Below are 17,428 nucleotides of genomic sequence, written 5' to 3'. Positions count from 1 at the left end.
TCCACATAACTCGCTCCCTTACTTCCTTCAGGTATTTGCTTAAAAGAAGATTTTAGAATATTCTTTCCTGACCATCCTCTTTAAAATGGCAACTCCCCTTCCCAACCTCCCGTCCCCAACTGTGTCTTCTCCACAACCAATACCATCTTGCACACTGCATCTTTTACTTACTTATTTGGTCCTGTCTGTGTTCCCCCATGCTTCTGCTTACTGTCTTTCTAGAGCTTTTCTCATTTTCTCTTGTTTGTTGCTTTGCTTGCTAGTTTCTATTTGCCCTGTGCGTCTGTAGTCCCTTTCAGGGCAAGGAGCACAGCTGGTTTGCTCACCAGCCTCTCCAGCATGGTGCCTGGCAGACAGGACGTGTCAGCCCATGCTTGTTGGATGCATGATAACAGTGTACTAGACGAGCAAGTAATGGACTGGCACGAGCGGTGACGAGACACCCTGCGTTAGAGCTTCAGTGTCTGGACCTGTTGCATTTCTCCCTGAAACCTGACCACAGCAGAGGTTGTTTGCTGTAGGATGTTTCCGGCTTCCCAAGGCTTTGTCAGGAGACAGCTGATCCCATTTCCTGTTCCTCTTAATTTTCCCACGTGTCCTCACACTAAACCCCTGTAACTAAGGGAACTTTGGCTCCACTCTCTGCACCCTCAGAGAGCCTGACACACAGAACATCAGCCCTGTCCAGCAGGTGTCAGGGCGACTCAGACCTCTAGCCTAAGATGGCAGGAGTGGATGCCAGGTGGGGAGCCACCCTTTGGCGGCTCATGAGGAGGTCTCCATATTTAGTGTTATGAGTTGAGTTATGTTCTCCCAGCTTGAAGGCATGACCCTCAGTACCTCAGAATGTGACCTTATTTGGAAATAGAGTCTTTATAGAGGTAAGCAAGTTAAAGTGAGCTCATTAGGATGGCCCTAATCTAGTATGACTGGTAACCTTATAAAAAGAGGGAACACGGGAGCCAGACAGGCATGCACAGAGTGCCATGTAGAGATTGGAATTACACTGCCATGACAGAAGGAAGTACTAGCAGTGAGAAGAGAGGCCTGGAACAGTCCCTCCCTGCTGCCCTCAAAAGGAACCAGCCCTGCTGTCCCCTTGGTTTCAGACTTCCAGCCTCCAGAGCTGGGAGACAATACATTTCCAATGTTTAAGCCATGCATTGGTGGTGCTTTGTTACAGCAGCCCTTTCACATGTAGAGTCTGATGCCCCACAAACCAGGTTGGGGACAACGTGGCTAGACACCCTAAGCAGGCCTGTTGGGGTGCACCGGGTGGGCGGGGAGGCAGCACCACTGTACTCACAAGATGTTGGGCCCTGTGGCCCCCTGGAAGGCTCCGTGGTGCATCTTCTTCAGGTGTGCGTTTCCCTTCAGCTCCCTGTGGGGAAGGACAGTGTCCTTAGTGGAGTCCGCACCTCCTGTGTAACCTGTCACAGCTGTGTACACTCACGCTTGGGCTAGCCTATGCATGGTGCTCAGGGTTGAAGGGTACATGGGGCACTGTAGGTCAAGTGGGATAAAGACATGCTAGTTTTGGCAAAATTGTGAAATTTTGTATTTGGCCCCACCTTTCCTTTGTGATTTCCCCTACTGGCTGGAACCTTTTGTCCTGCAACTTAAAGAGCTCGTCCTTTCTGCCCTGGGGTTATGAGCGATTACTGTCACAGCTGGGAGGAGGAGGGTGCTGCTCCAGTGTTCAGGGCTGGAGGGTGAAGTGCAGCCTGCCCTTGATCAAGGCTCTCAGTTGTCCTGACCTTGGAGGTCTCAGAATTTACTAGTGATATACTGAGGTTTGCAAATACTTTCCTTAAAAAGAAAAAGTAGGGTTCATTCAATGTCATCTCTTTTATCATGTTAATTGTACTTTTTTTTTTTTAAATATGTATTTGTAAGGGGGTGAGAAAGGATGGAAGTACAGGCTGTGGAGAAAATTGTCCCATTACCTGGGAGCCCCGCTGGTGTGTGCTGTGTATGTGATCATAACCAGGTGTACATGTTATGGAAACAAAAGATTCAGGGCCACTGCTCTTGCCTGTGGCAGAAACCCAGAGCTGCTAAGGCAGAGGCTACCTGAGGGCTTCTGTCCCCTTTAACTCAAAGCAGCTCAGCACAACTCTCAGAGATACTCCAGGCTGGCCCTGCAGAGTAGCCTCCTGTCTGGGCCCTGAGGCTGGGCTCCAAGCACAGGCCCTTCTCTGGGTGGTCAAAGGAGCTGTGAGAGGAGTCCCTGGGCTCAGTCTTGTCAGCCTTCTTTTCAGCACTTTCTTCCTATAAGAGAAGGGTGGGGACTCAAAGAGTATTCTGGAATCCCTGGGCAGTGGCACAGTAGATGTCCACTGTTGGTGTGGTGATTTCGAGCATGGGAACAGGATTCTTCTGCATCGTGTTACAGTGTTACATGGCAGAACAATGTACCAACACCAGCCTCTCCCCTGCAGGATGGCTAGGTAATTACCTGGCACATCTCATAGTGTTCCATCTTCTCCAGCGTCTGCGCATGTCTCCATGCAAGAGCCCCTGCATCTTCCTTCCTGGGTAGCTGTTTTCCACGTGCTTCTACTAAGCGTTCTCCTTGGAATCCCCCAGCCCTTTCATCAGAAAGCACCTGTCAGTCCCACCTCACCCCCTTCCCTGGGTATATTTCCACTTTCAAAAGATGAGGTTGTCAGAGTCAGTTGCTGTTTAAAATCTAAATCAAAAGACGCTTTCCTTCCTGAGCCTCCATGGTTGTTCCTACTGATTTGGTTTGTTTTAATTATGTTCAGTTCTGGTCACAAATTGTTGAAACTGAACTCTGTGAGCAAATAATCCTCATGTCAGCCAGGTCCAATTAATTTTTTCAAATTTCATGACATCATCTTGCACGTTTCATTAAAATTCAGATCTTTCTGTGTACTGATAACTGCATTGTGTAACTTGGTCAAAGGTAAATCAAATTCATCGACCACATTTTTCTGGAGGGCACTTTTGGGAACTCTCCCAGGTAACCTGGTCTTCCCATTGTGAGAAGCATAGGCAGCATGGCCTTTTGAAGCAGAGTGGGGAACCCCCAAACTCAACCCAAAACTTTCCTAACCTGGTGCTGTGGGAATGATGTGGCCTGACTCTTGTACCCTGAGAGGTGTCTGAGGACAACCTTGCAATACTGCCCCTCTCCACCCTGTCCTGCCTTAGTAAGTAGAGTGCTTGAGAACTTGACAGAGCTTTGGTGTCAATCTGAACACCTTTGGACAGGCCTATTAATGGGGAAGGTGTCAGACCCTGGGCTGAATGTAGAGTTTGAAACTTTTTCTTAACAGTTTTGAAAACTCCTCCTCCTTCTGTGCTTAAATCTTTCAATGGGTCTTCTTATTCTTAGAAGAGAATTCAGACTTCTCTCCATAGCCCCTCAGTTCTGCATGATTCGCTCCTACTTTATCTCCAGGTGTATCCCACACCAGTCTTCCCCTTGCAGATGACCCTCCAATCCTACCAGCCTCCTCGAAATTCCTGGAGCTTAGAAATTCCGTTTCTTTCCCAACTCAGGACCTTTGCACATGCGGCTTCTTTCTGTAACACACTTCCCTTGACTCCTTGCCATCTTTTAGGCTCAGCCCAAATATCATATTCTCAATGAGGCTATCACCTAGCCTAAAGTCAGTCGCCCGTCTGTACTCTCGCAGATCTCAGCAATAGGTTATTTTCTTCATGGTACAAATCACTACCTGCAAGAAATTAACTTACCCCCTTTTGTCTGTGCCTTATGCTAGAACAGAAACTTCAGGAGGACAGGGAGTGTTTCTACTCTACCATGCGATCCAGCACTTAACAAAGTGCCTAATATATTGGTGATGCTTAATAAATGCTTTTTGAACAAATAAATGAATTATATTGATTTCTGTTCTTGCTTTCCTCTTTCTCCCAACGATGAGGTATGGGGGATTCAGAACCTTGAGTAGTTGTATTATTCGAAGTTCACACGCATTCTGGCATCTGTGAAGCAGCGGAGACTGGTGACCAAGGCCCTCCTTCCTGAAGTCCTATTTTCCCTGACCTCCCAAGGTCTACTCCACTGGTTTCCTTCCACCTGGTTGCTTTGGCTTTGGCTTCTCTTCCTCATGTCTTGTTCCCCCAGTTTTACATTCAGTCTTCTTATTTTCCCCCTTGCGCAGGTGACCTCAGCCACAAAGGACTTTAGCTGCCCCCTCTCTTCAGATAACCCTGATGTCTGTGTGTCTAGCTCTGAGCCACCCTTTCCAACCCTCTGTCCTCCCTGCTAACAGATCACTCTCTAGGTTTTCATTTCCTACTGAACAGAGTCCAAATTCTTTACTCTGGCATCTAAGGCACTTCCTGCTGTGTCCACCCATAACCAGAACTTTCTAAAAGCTACTACAGTGGGGCCTTGACTTACGAGTGTCCCAACTAATGAGTTTTTTGAGATACCAGCTGTCTCTCGGCCGATTTTTTGCATTGAGTTGATAGAGTAATTTGAGTTAACAAGCTCCTTAACAAGCACGGTCTCAGAATGAATTAAACTCGTAAGTCAAGGCCCCACTGTATTTGCTGGTCTATGAAAACATCTCTTGCTTCCTCTTCTGGGCCATTCTTTTTGTTATCCTCGGCCTGGAATGCATTTTCCTTCTGTCTTTGCCTCTCTTGGGCCCAGCTCAAAGTCCGCCTCTCTCGTGAGGCTTTCTCTGGTTTCCTTCTCCCTGTCTTCTGTTTCAGTTATGACTTAGTGTACAGTTTGCATACCATTTGGAGATGCCTCTTCCTAGGCTGTAGGCTCTGTCAAGGCAAACACCAGGTTTATTCATGCTCATTTCCTCTGAAAATACAGCATGTTCCCTTCAATACAGCTGATGCTTGGCACACACTTGCTGAGTGAATAATGGAATAAGGCATCTGAGAGCACTGTGCCAAGAGAGTATAGGCCTCTGATTTAAATTTGGCAGAAAGAGATTCAGTCGGCTGGAGTGGACCCTTCGTTAAATTCAAGTCAAGAAGAAAATGATGGGAAATTTACTCCATGATAGGAAGGACAGCTTTTAAAAAGCTACTGTTTCTTGAGCACTTAGTATGTGCCAGACCTATGCTAAAAGCATAAAAATTTAACCTTATTTAATTATCATTTACTCATTGATTATTATGTGATGTAATAAATAATAATTGAGCACCTACTCTGTGCTAGGCACTGTTTTAAGTACTGAGGGTACAAAATAGACCTTTTCATTTTTAGTGGTGGGTATCCTCAAAACAAGCTATTAGTGGCTCTATTTTATGGATGAGAACACTGTGTCTTAAATAGGTTGAGTAATTTCTCCAAGGTAGCTGATAAATAGTGGGATCGGATATAGAGTCCAGTCAGTGACGCTTAGGTCTGTTCTCTTAGCCACCAAGTTATGTAGCATGGTATCTATATAAGAGGGTCTTTGGTTAATACATATAATTAAAGTAAATATATTATGTAGACTTATGCTCCTCAACTTCAGACCGGCAGCATCAGCATCTCCTGAGAGCTTGTTAAAATTGCAAATTCTTAGTCTCTATCCTAGAACCACTGAATTAAAGTCTCTGGGAATCAGGCTCAGGAATCTGTGTTTTAACAATTCCCACATTATTCTTATGTGTGTTCAAGTTTGACAAGCACTGGTATAGACCATACTTTATATGATCGACTTATTAAAAAAGGCTTTTTGTTTATTTTCCTTAATTTTAACTTCAGTTGAGGTTTTCATGTGCTCTTAGTTCTTATTATACACAGCTGTAGTGCGATCATCAGTCACCTTGTTCCTGTTAGGGTTCTATTAGAGTGGTTCAACTTTGAACCACTCTAATAGAAAAGGAGCCTTACAAAGAAAGAAGTTGAGAACAATGAAGGAACCAGTTGGTTGGGATGCTCCCCTTGATTTAAAAGCTATTAATACTGGGGCCAGGCCTGGTGTGGCTCAGTGGTTGAGCATCGACCTAGGAACTAGGAAGTCACCATTTCAATTCCTGGTCAGGGCATATGCCTGGGTTGTGGTCTCAATCCCCAGTGGGGGCGTGCAGGAGGCAGCTAGTCAATGATTCTCTCTCATCATTGGTGTTTTTTTTTCTCTCTCTCCCTTTCCATTCCTCTATGAAATCAATAAAAATAAATAAAAATTAAAAAATAAAAGCTGTTAACACTTGGGACTCAAGTAGGGTGTGGTGAATATTCTTGGCTCCCTCAACCTGGTGGAAAATGAGCAGCCTATTCCCTCCCCTCGCCCACCTCCCACCCACCCCGCAGTAAGGAGATGGGACTCTGAGTGGGTCTGTTGTGGCTGATTAGCTGGTAAATGGAGTTACCCGATTTCTCTGCAGTGGGGCCAGTGGGAAGAATTTCTTTGCTGAAATCATGCTGCCTCTAACACACCTTCAACCTGAGCATGGGAGCTAAGAGGAAGGCTGTGAGATGGCGGTGCCTAAAGTAGGTGTTGAATATTTCAGCAAGCTGTCAACTTCAATGTATTCGGCTGCATCTATCTTTGAAATCAGGGTGCTCTGGGGTTTCCAGCCAGCCAGTTGCCTAGTAACATGCATGAAACACTGAGGACTAGCCACTTGAAAGTTTATTTTTGTCCTGAGTTAGTTGCTGAAGATTGAATGTGGTCTGGTAGCCAGAGTAATATATCATTTTTATTCATGAGCTGGGGAAATGAGCGTACTTACAGGGAAATCAGCGTCGTCCCATTGAACGCATGACTTCGTATTTCTTCAAACCCATTTCCATACAGTTTGCTGAAGAGGGAAGAGAGAGGGTTTAGGATAGAAAGAAACGGTTTGGAATCACACATCCTTCCTCTTGTGATGTTTATTGCTAAGATAATTATTGGCATTCACATGTCTTAGCTGTGTTTCACTAACATTTTAGATTCTAAGGTCCTGGTAAAATGAAGTTTTGTGGGTTTTTTTGCTCCAGTTTGCCTCTACCTCCACCATTACAATCTTCACCACCACCAGCTTTAAATGTTTATTAAGTATCAGACACTTAGCCAGCCATTGTATGTATAGCATATGATTTAATCTTCATCGTCATTTCCATTATCCTGATGTGAAACCTAAGCCTCGTGTTGTTGTGCAGCTTGCAGAAGATCAAAGAAAGCAGTGGCAGAAGTGGGATTTGAGGCCAGACCTGTCTGACTAACACTCAAGTCTTGCCTGCGGTTGTGCAGGCCTGTGTGTGCACCCGGGCTTTCTGGGTTGCTGAAAGTTAAGGGCAGAGGAAGACTCCCGTGCTGAGTGAGCTATCCCTTTTCTTGGACGAGTGTAAGTTTTGGTACCATATCTGGCTCCACAGCCAAGATTTCAATGTCTGTAAACAGTTCTTTAATACTCATTATTGGATAATGAAATCAATATAGTGGGGTGCAATCAGCACTTAAAAAATAAAATAGAAGTGATTAGAACAGAATGGATGCAATTAGGGTAGTGTTGTTTATGAAATTTTGTTCCATAATTTTTGTATGTTATATACATATAAATATACGTACACACACACGCACACATACATACATGTCTGTCCAGAATAAGACACCGGAGGCTTTTTAGAACACAGATCAATGCTGGGGAATGCTGGAGTCAGAAGGGAACTTGAAAAGAATCAAGTGGCACCCCTTCATTTAGCGAAGAAGGAATAAGATCAGAGAGGAAAGTGACTTGTCTAAGGCCCACAGGAGGCAAAAATGGGACCAGAAAACACTTTGTGGCTCCTTCTAGCACATCCGTTTTGCTGGTTGTTTTACTTTTCTTCCCTGAGATGACCCCCTCTCCCTCTTCCTGCGGGCTGTGTTTGATTTGCAGGGTCACCTTTCCTGGCTGCCCTATTTAACTACCATCCTCCCCTCCTCCAGCATCTCAGCGTTCCCTATCCCCCTTCTCTGATTTGTTTTTCCTCTGTTGCTTTACCACCATCTGACCCACAGTTATGTTATACTTGTTCATTAGCTACGCCCGCCCCCACCCACCCCCAGCAGAATATAAACTTATCTGCTCTCTGCAGAATCCTCTGCATCTAGAACAGTGGCTGGCACCTGGGATGAGTACAGCAAGTATATGTTAAGTGAATTGGATGAACAAGTGGGTCTATAGAAGATAAATTTCTTACTACAAATCATAGTCCAATGAGCTTAAGTAGAAATATTGGTGTAAGTTCTTCATGAGCAATGATGGAAGACTTAGGTGAGAAAGGGCTGTGGTAAAACATAAAATTAAAGTCCTGTGTCTGGCAGGGTCCTATCTTCCCTCTACAGGGCTGCTGCAGCTGCACAGCCATGACAGGAACAGGCTGAGGGATGTGCTGTGAGCAAGAGTTGAGACATATTCTCCACCTACTCTTGCCCCACGTGCCTGTCACCTGAAAGCACTTTTATCTTGGTATATGTATATGTATATGTATATGTATATGTATATGTATATGTATGTAGTGTTTGTGTGTAATATGTATGTATTTTTGTGTGTGTGTGGTTTCTATCAGTCCCCAGCACACCTGACACAAATCAGCATATAAATAAATAGAAGTGGGGCTCATGTTGAAGCATAATATTTGAACACTGAAATTCAGAAAATAGAGTGGTTATGAAATAATTCGTAAAGTCTTCTTATTAGATTGAGTTCAAAGAGAACAGGGGAGGATACGAATTCATTCCACAAACCCCTCAGGCCTCTCATGCTGCCTGTTATCTAGCAGGGGCTCGGTCATCATGCTGGATGGAGCAGAGGCCCTGTCCCACCGCAGCCTCCCTGGCTTCCCCTGCTCTCCTGTGCTTCCTTCTGGGAGTCTTCTGAGTTTAAGGCTGCATGTGCTAGCTTTTAACCATATTCTGTAATCCATTACCGGATGCCATTTTTTCATTAATTTTCCCTCTCCATTTGAATTGTAGAATCTGAGGGGATAGGAGCTTGGTTTATATCTGTTGTCTTGTAAAATCAAAAACAACCTTCTTGCCTCCTTAGCACTTAGTCCCACTGGATTTTTTTTTAAGTTTTACACTTAGAATATTATTCTTTAGTAGTATCTTGTCATTTGGCAGTATCTTGTTATTTATAGCAGTTTCTATTAGATGAATGAATCCTACCTGTCTTTTCTCTAAACTTTTTTGAAATTGAATTTCTTAGAGGCTAGGTCAGTGTTTATCAAAGCATTCTCTCCCATCCACTGAATCAGAATCACGTAGGGAATCAGACTCTGGCAGTGGCACCCAGGAGCATGTGCTTTTATAGCAAGCTCTCCCAGTGAGCCCGGGCATGCCACTTTGGGACCCATTGCCCTAGGGCAGTGGTCGGCAAACTCATTAGTCAACAGAGCCAAATATCAACAGTACAATGATTGAAATGTCTTTTGAGAGCCAAATTTTTTAAACTTAAACTATATAGGTAGGTACATTGTTATTAACTTAATTAGGGTACTCCTAAAGCTTAGGACAAGCCACACTCAAGGGGCCAAAGAGCCGCATGTGGCTTGCGAGCCGCAGTTTGCCGACCACGGCCCTAGAGCATGTCATAGGATCATACAGTTCTCATCATTTCCATAGTGCACACCAGATGGTCTGTTGGTCAAAACTGAGTCCAGAGTCTAGTCCCCTTATTGATTTCTTTGCCTTGTCTGTGATGAAGCTACATGTGTAGTGGATCAAGAAGAAGTAGCCCCTACTTTGATTTTGGCAAAGCAAAACTGCCAGCAGTTGTCTGGATGCCATTCCCCATCACTGCTAGCTTGATGATCCTAGTTTTGATACATTTGGGATTTTGTACTTTTTTTTTTGGTGGGGCTTATAATGCTCTAAGTTAAGCCTGCAAGCCCTGAGCCCAACTGACGGGGCTTGAATCCAAGTCTACTGCTTATGAGCTGAATTACTTTGGGCACGTTACGTAACCTCTCTGTGTCTCAATTTCCTAATCTGAAAATAGAGGTGATAATAATAGTTTTGATCTCAAAGGCTATTGTGAGGATTAAAAGAGTAAATATGTTAAATACTAGAAATGAGTGTTTATTGGAACACAGTAAATACTTAATGTGTTGTTACTATCATTCATATATTCAACAATAGCCTCCAGCTCTCCTACCAGAACTGAAGGGAAGGGTCTTCCTTTCCATGTGCTGGTCAGAATTTTCATGAAATGCAGCCACTGTTTAAATGAACTCTACTGGGGTAGAGGTCTCTCTGTTCCTGAGTGGAGCAGGTCAGTTCAGTGGCCTGGGCTGCCCAAAATGTTCTCACTCTCTGAAAGCCCTCAACCACCTTTCGCCTGTGTTGGCATCATTGACATTTTTGCAATTGGACATTTTTCATGTCTTTTTTTGAATAGCCTGGGTCCTGCTTGTGCCAATATTGCAAAGAACATGGCTCATTGTTTCCTTTTCAACTGCTGCTCTTTGTCTCTGTTCTTACCAGACCCACACAATAGAATGCACTGCATTGTTTTGATTAAAGGACTGGCTTCCTTACTCTGGAGAAATTACAAATGTGAGTGGGAGACCTCATGTTGTCAGGCCTGTAAAATGCTTTGTGCCCATTCAAACATCTGGAGAGTCACTTCAGATAACTTTTTTCCAAAACATTATGGTGTCAGACTTAAATGAGAAAGGCTTCCTTTGCCTTGAGGATGCTGTCGCAGGCTGGGAAATGAATTTTCCTCCTCCTCTCCTCTATTATGATAGCTGCACCTTACTTTAAAGCATTGTCTAGGTTCTCTATTCAAATGTCAGTACTTGTGATCAAACAGAGAGAATAGTACCTTTTTATTCAAAATAAGACTCAGACTTTAGAACTTAACCACAGATGACACTTTAATTCTGAATGCTACCTTATAGCAAACTCCAGATATTCTTTGGACTGTAAAAGCATTTCTTAGGTTATATTAATGTTATACTACAGTTCCCTCTTGGATCATGTACTCACCTAGTTTTGGATGATTTCAAAGAAGAAAGCTTAACTTATGTTTACAGACTCTCAGGGACTCAAAAGACCCAGTTGCTGAAGGGCAAAACATACTATTTTAGAATTTATGTCCTAGGACGGTATATCTATCAACAAATTTTTATCAAACAACTGTACAAACACCATCTCAAAGGATAGGGATCCTAAGTTTGCTACTGTCTTCTCCATGTGCTACTTTGCTGAAGTCCTTTTATATAGGAATAATTCCTCATGCATAAAGACTCTTGTGTGCTGGATTCCCTGGCAGTGGTTGTAGGGATAATTATCACTGGTCTCCACTGTCTGCTGCCAGGACCCTAGTTTTGAATGTTCATCAGAACTCCCCCATTCATGTGGGGCTCGCAGCCTCTATGGCATGGGGTCCCTCTCTCTGATTTGGTCATGCCTCCTGCCTTTCAGCAGGCTTGAAGTTCTATTTTTATATATAAATATGTTTTTATTGATTTCAGAGAGAAGGGAGAAGGAGAGAGGGATTGAAACATCAATGATGAGAGAGAATCATTGATTGGCTGCCTCCTGCATGCCCCCTACTGGGGATTGAGCCCACAACCTGAGCATGTACCCTGACTGGGAATCAAACCGTGACCTCCTGCATGGGTCTACACTCAATCACTGAACCACGCTGGCCAGGCAGCACTAGCATTCTTATGTTTCCTCACATCTCACCAAGTTCATGTCAACTTACATGACTTTATCATATGTAACAAAAAAAGGTGATAGGCATCCAAAAATGACAACAATGGATTATAATATAGTGAATAAAATGTTTTTAAAATCCATACTCCACAGTGATACTTAAAAAGAAAGAATGAAAGGGGGGGGGGAGAGAGAGAAGGAAAGGGAGAAAAAGGAAACCTCTTTATTTTTTTTTAACAGAAGAGTGCTGACTAACAAATGTAGAGGAATGGTAGACTTTCCTATGTATTAACGGAATAATCAACAGATGCTGAAACCATTGGACAAAGATTGTTGGCTACAGGATAGTCACACAAACTCAAATTATCCCACCATGATTTAGTTATTAATGACAAAGGGAAATATGCACCCTTACAATGAAGAGATCAGTCACTACCTTAACCGAATGGCTAAGTAGTGGGACAGTGGGATGTGCTGTTCCTCCTGGTTTGCATTGGGAGAGATATAACATCTCTTTTGTTGTGTTCTTGCAGAAACATTGATCTGAATCTAGTTATGACAGTATAGACAAATGAATCCAGACATTGTCATCCAGAACAGAGGAAGGAAGAAGGGCAGTTTTTTGCAGGATGGTGTGGAAGGTGATGTTGGGAGGACTAGGGACATAATAGCAAAAATGCAATGCATAAACTTTGATTAGATTCCAAGTTTCAAAAATCTATAAATATATTTTCATTTGAATATGGATTATAGGTTGGATACTGCCATTAAACTCATGTTGATTTTCTTAGTTGTAGTTATGTGGAATTTCCCTATTTTGGGGAGATATGTGCTGAAGTATTTAGATATGAGGTGTCATGATGTCTATAAACTTTTTTGGATGGTTTGGCCAAAGGGAAATGTATTGTATATAGTTACATATATAGAAATGGAGTAGGCATGGCGAGCCGGAAATAGTAGCTGAATCTAGGTAAGGTATATAGGGAGTTCATAGTACTATCTGTTCCACTTGTCAGTGGGGAGACAGAGAGAGTGACTCCAATTACCAGTTTAAAATTTCAAAATAAAAATATTTAAAATGAGATGATGCAACAGTGTTTTAAGGGTGTTCTAAACAACTGGCTTGCTGAATGTTAGGTTTTAATTGTGACAGTGCTGTGCAGACAATACAGTGTGACTGACTTTATACAAGGGGGTATTAATAATCCCATTGGAAAGGCAGAGACAGAGTTACGTCGAGGTGGTGTGACTTGACTAAGGCTGGTTACATGCAGAGCCAGGACTAGAACACAGGCTTTCTATTTCAGTGCCAAGCAGTCTGTGGCTTGTCACAGGTGCAACCTGAAATCTTGTCATTCTTTGCCAGGCATCTTTTCTCTGAATTAGTCTTAGAGAATTAGTTGCTGTGACCTTTCCTTCTCTTTGTGGAGTTCTGATATGAATCAAGGTTGTCACATTTTTGAGATTTGCATGACCAGTGATCTAGAATATTTTAGAGGTGGTGAAGCCAAATCCTGCTTACCTAGGGGGGACATTTCAAAGTGGCATCTGGAGGAGATTTAATGGAAAGCCAAAGGGCCGTAAAGGAACATAAAGTATAATGCATGGCTTTAGCATTAGCCCCACTGAGCTTCTCCAGCATCAAGTGAAGTGTTTTGTTTTTTTAAGTGAGCTCACAGTTGGTACAGATTTAGGTGGGGGAGGCAGGAAGGTTTCCATGAAAAGCAAATTCTCAAAAACTACTCATGAAGAGAGAGGGCTTACTTTCATTATTTTCTAACTAGAGCTGAACTCTATAGTTGAGAAAATCCAGGCTTTCCGTTTTAAGTAATACCCTTTTCCAAGGGGGTGCTCCACAGGATCCTCCACTTACAGTAGGGCCCATTCAGCCGAGGTCAAGTGCCAAACAAATGACTAACCTCTCCCCTTGCAGACACGGGGGATGAAGCACATTGCCCCCACGGGCTCTCTGGGAGAAATGGATCCACAATCCTCATTAACTTCAGAAGTGGGGCAATTACACCCTGCTGGTAGGCACTATTCATCTTAAAATCAGTACTAACACAAATTAATAGTCCACAAATAATACCATGTAGCTGTTGTGTACACATGCTGAAATATGTGTGAAAAGGAATCTTTGGTTTTGTTACTTTGGTGGGGAGGTCTGGTCTTGTGAGCTTGTAGAATCCCATGAATTATTATTTTCTTCTGCTCTCTCATTCCTGTTCGTTCCACTCCCATCATTGTACATTTATCTGAGAGGAGTATCTGTTGGTTCCTGATTATTTTTAGATTTAGGTCAAAATCAAAGGGAGTCTTGGCTATTTATGATCTTTGAATAAAGGCAACTTATTTGAGTGGTTTCTTCTTACTACCTTTATTTAGTTACTTCTAAGCCTCTAGCCCCTTATCCCAGCATTCAAGACCCTCTGCAATCAAATGTTCCTTCCATTCCTTTTTATGTAAACATATTGATCTAAACCTCTTTCCCATCCCTTAAGCAGGTTGTTCACTCCCAGTGAATATCCCTCATCCTATGTTCCTCCTCCCACAGCCTTGCGTTTGCACATGCTGCCTTTCACTTGGATTCCTTGCTTCCCTATTCTCAGTATGTGGTACAACATAATGAGGAAGCCCATGACTACAAGACAGACTGTTTGGTTGTATATCTTGACCTTGGGTAAATTACTTAATCTCTAAAAATGAGAGTGATAGTCCCTACCTCAAAGGGTTGCTGTGAAACTTACTAGTAAATGGGTATTTAAAAATATGTACTCAAAAATTGTGCAGGCTTTTAATAGGTGCTATATAAATATTACAAATGTTGTTGCTTCTATGAGGTCTGACTCAAGTCTCAGCTCTGCCCTGAAGCCTCTTCTGATTTCTCCAGCCTGAGAGGATTTCTCCAAGACTTCTCATTTCTGTGTACTACACACTCTCACAGTGACTATCTACTGGCTTGTATTCTTTTTATTATTTCATGGTTTTTCCCCATTGAGATTATGAGCTACTGGAGTACATGGATCTTATATATATCTTTTGTGTTCTCAATAAAGACACAGGAAGACCCTCAATTCCTATCATGCAGTACCCCTCCACTCATTGTTTGTTCTGAAATACCCTGTTTCTGACAGGGATATGATGGATGAATAGTTCCAGATCCACATGTAACAGAGAAACACTTTATAAACAGCTGGAAGAGCTGTGGTATTTGAGAGAAATGGAGGAGTGAAAAGATTGTAGAGAGGTTTTTCCAGTAACTACAGACTCCTTCCTGGTGTTCAAGAGTTACAAGTAAAGAATTTTATTTATCTTGAAACCTTTTTTGTTGTTGTTGCTCTGTATTCTTTTAATTGCACTACTGAGCTGTTACTACATTGGCCAAAATTTCATAACATAATTATATGTGTTGGTTTATGGATTATGCCTACACAAAGTAAAAAATACTATACAAATGCAGTGTACCAGTGATGCCAATTTTTAGAATCCACTGATATAAAAGAATACCCTGAGATGTCTCTCCTCTTGCTTTACAACTACTTCATTTCAGGGTCATCCAGTCCATGCTCTCTCTCTCTCTCTTTCTTTGAGGGTGAGCTCACTTATTACCTCAATATGATCCTGCCATGGACAATAACCAAAGCAGAAAGAGAGAGAGGAATATGGATGTGTGGAGTAGAATTGAATATGGGTCACTGGGCATTGAATATAAATTAGACATGGTGTCCAGGATGCAGCTTCTGAATGGTAGGTCAAAGGAAGGTGCCCCATGTGACAATGGCAGGGATCCAGACTGAAGGAAGTCTGGCAGGTGTACAGTGAAGAGAGTGACTTGTGTTATTTTAGTACAATACTCACTTGAACTTAAATGTGCATGTGAATCACTTGGGATCTTGTGAAAATGTATATTCTGAGTCAGTAGGTTTGGGATGGCCCTAAAAGTTTGCATTTCTAACCAGTGTTTGGAAGGTCCTGTAGATGCTGGCCCATGGACTATACTTTGAATAGCAAGGCTAACCCCTCCCCTTGCAGACACGGGGGATAAAGCACATTGCCCCCACGGGCTCTCTGGGAGAAATGGATCCACAATCCTCATTAACTTCAGAAGTGGGGCAATTACGCCCTGCTGGTAGGCACTATTCATCTTAAAATCAGTACTAACACAAATTAATAGTCCACAAATAATACCATGTAGCTGTTGTGTACACATGCTGAAATATGTGTGAAAAGGAATCTTTGGTTTTGTTACTTTGGTGGGGAGGTCTGGTCTTGTGAGCTTGTAGAATCCCATGAATTATTATTTTCTTCTGCTCTTTCATTCCTGTTTGTTCCACTCCCATAATTGTGGAACGAACATGAGCCTGAAGGGGATAGAGCCTTTGAGCCTGGTAGCCTGATGAGTGATGATCAAATAAGAAGACATTATTTTCAAATTTAATATTAAGGGATTTAGGGAATTGGGCATTGATGGTGTTGCTTCAGAAATAAAAGTCACCCAAGGGGACAGTGAAAAATCAGAGAGAAAGAGAGAGAGAGAGAGAGAGAGAGAGAGAAAGAGAGAGTGAGAGAGAGGAAAGAGAGAGAGAGAGAGTGAGAGAGAGAGAGAGAGAGAGAGAAAGAGAGAGAGAGAAAGATGGTCCATTGATCAAATATTCTACCTACTTGGAGAGTATCCTTCCAAACTCTTCTCAGATGAAACTTGGAATTTCTGTGCTCTCTTTTAACCACTCCAGGCTGTCTCTTTGCAGCTGCAAAGCATTCCACTGATGAATGAACAACTTCATCAGTTGGAAATTTTTTCACTGTAAATCCTCAGGGTCCATTTGATTAATTTTAAACTGACGGGGTGGGCTGGTTGTGATGTGAACATATGACCCAGATTTGATGCCAGGCAACTCCTCTCAACTTTGGCATTTTAGATCCAAAAGAATGTCACCAGCAAGTGAGGGGCAAGATATAAGACAAGAAAGAGATCACCTTAAGCTAGAAATGAGAATAGCAGGAGGCTGTATGGAAGAACATGAACCTGGGAGTTACTCACAGTGTTATGGATTCGTTATTCATCCCTTGAAAAGCATTTCCTGGTATGGTGGTTATGTGTAAGTTATCACAAATTTCCCTTGAGGAATGAAATGAGAAATATTTACTTTCCAAATTTTAGCTGCAAATAGGAAACTGTTATGCATAGCAATGAGCCTGGTACTTACAGAATGAAATTAAATTCAGAGGAGAAGATCTTCGTAACATCTGGAAGCTTTTGAATGCCAGTGTTACAAATGCTCCTGTGATTTGGGGCAAGGTGGGGATGTGGGCAGAGAGTGAGCAAAAGGGAGTGTTATTACGGCATAAAGATAAACAAACAGTAGAAAGGCATTTTGCAAATACTATTTTCACATTAAATTTTAAAATATTGAGTTTGGCTTTACCAGTCACACTTTCAGATGTCAAAGACTGTGAGACTTTAAAAGCCCCTAACCCTATGGGAGAAGTTGCTCTAATGATTTCTATTTTGAGATCTAGGGGCTGGGACCAAACTTTCAGATGTTTTTCATTTATGTTTATTTTTCATTGCATTCCAGTTTCCTTTTGCTAATTAGTTTAGACCATGCTCTTCATAGTTCTAGAAAGCATCTCTCTATTGTAGACAGGTTTTAACTCAAACTCTTCAGAAAGATTAATCTCTATGTGAGCAATTCATATCCAGAAAGATTCATCTCTTTGTGAGCAATCCATATCCCTTATCACTGCAAATTTTCCTTTATTTAGCTACCCGGGATTCAGGAAAGTCTTCCTTAAATCTCACTGAAATCATTCAACATTCTCTTTGTTATTTGAGCTACTGA

The 17,428-nt window shown here is 42.4% G+C and overlaps 1 protein-coding gene across 1 annotated transcript in view; it reads right to left on the bottom strand.

Annotated features, from left to right (window-relative positions):
* Window positions 1-17,428, bottom strand: part of LHCGR (luteinizing hormone/choriogonadotropin receptor) — a 57,422-nt gene that overhangs the window by 11,630 nt on the left and 28,364 nt on the right. The window contains exons 5-8 of the mRNA XM_006778613.1: window positions 16,793-16,867; window positions 16,627-16,704; window positions 6,682-6,750; window positions 1,307-1,381 (exon numbers count right to left, since the gene is read on the bottom strand). Coding sequence (XP_006778676.1) covers window positions 1,307-1,381; window positions 6,682-6,750; window positions 16,627-16,649 — 167 coding nt within the window. The 5' untranslated portion in view covers window positions 16,650-16,704; window positions 16,793-16,867. The remainder of the gene's footprint in view (window positions 1-1,306; window positions 1,382-6,681; window positions 6,751-16,626; window positions 16,705-16,792; window positions 16,868-17,428) is intronic.

This window comes from Myotis davidii, unplaced genomic scaffold (assembly GCF_000327345.1).
Source record: "Myotis davidii unplaced genomic scaffold, ASM32734v1 scaffold6, whole genome shotgun sequence".
Lineage (NCBI taxonomy): Eukaryota > Metazoa > Chordata > Mammalia > Chiroptera > Vespertilionidae > Myotis > Myotis davidii.
The sequence above is the reverse complement of the archived record's forward strand: the minus strand, read 5'-3'. Positions and strand labels throughout refer to the sequence as shown.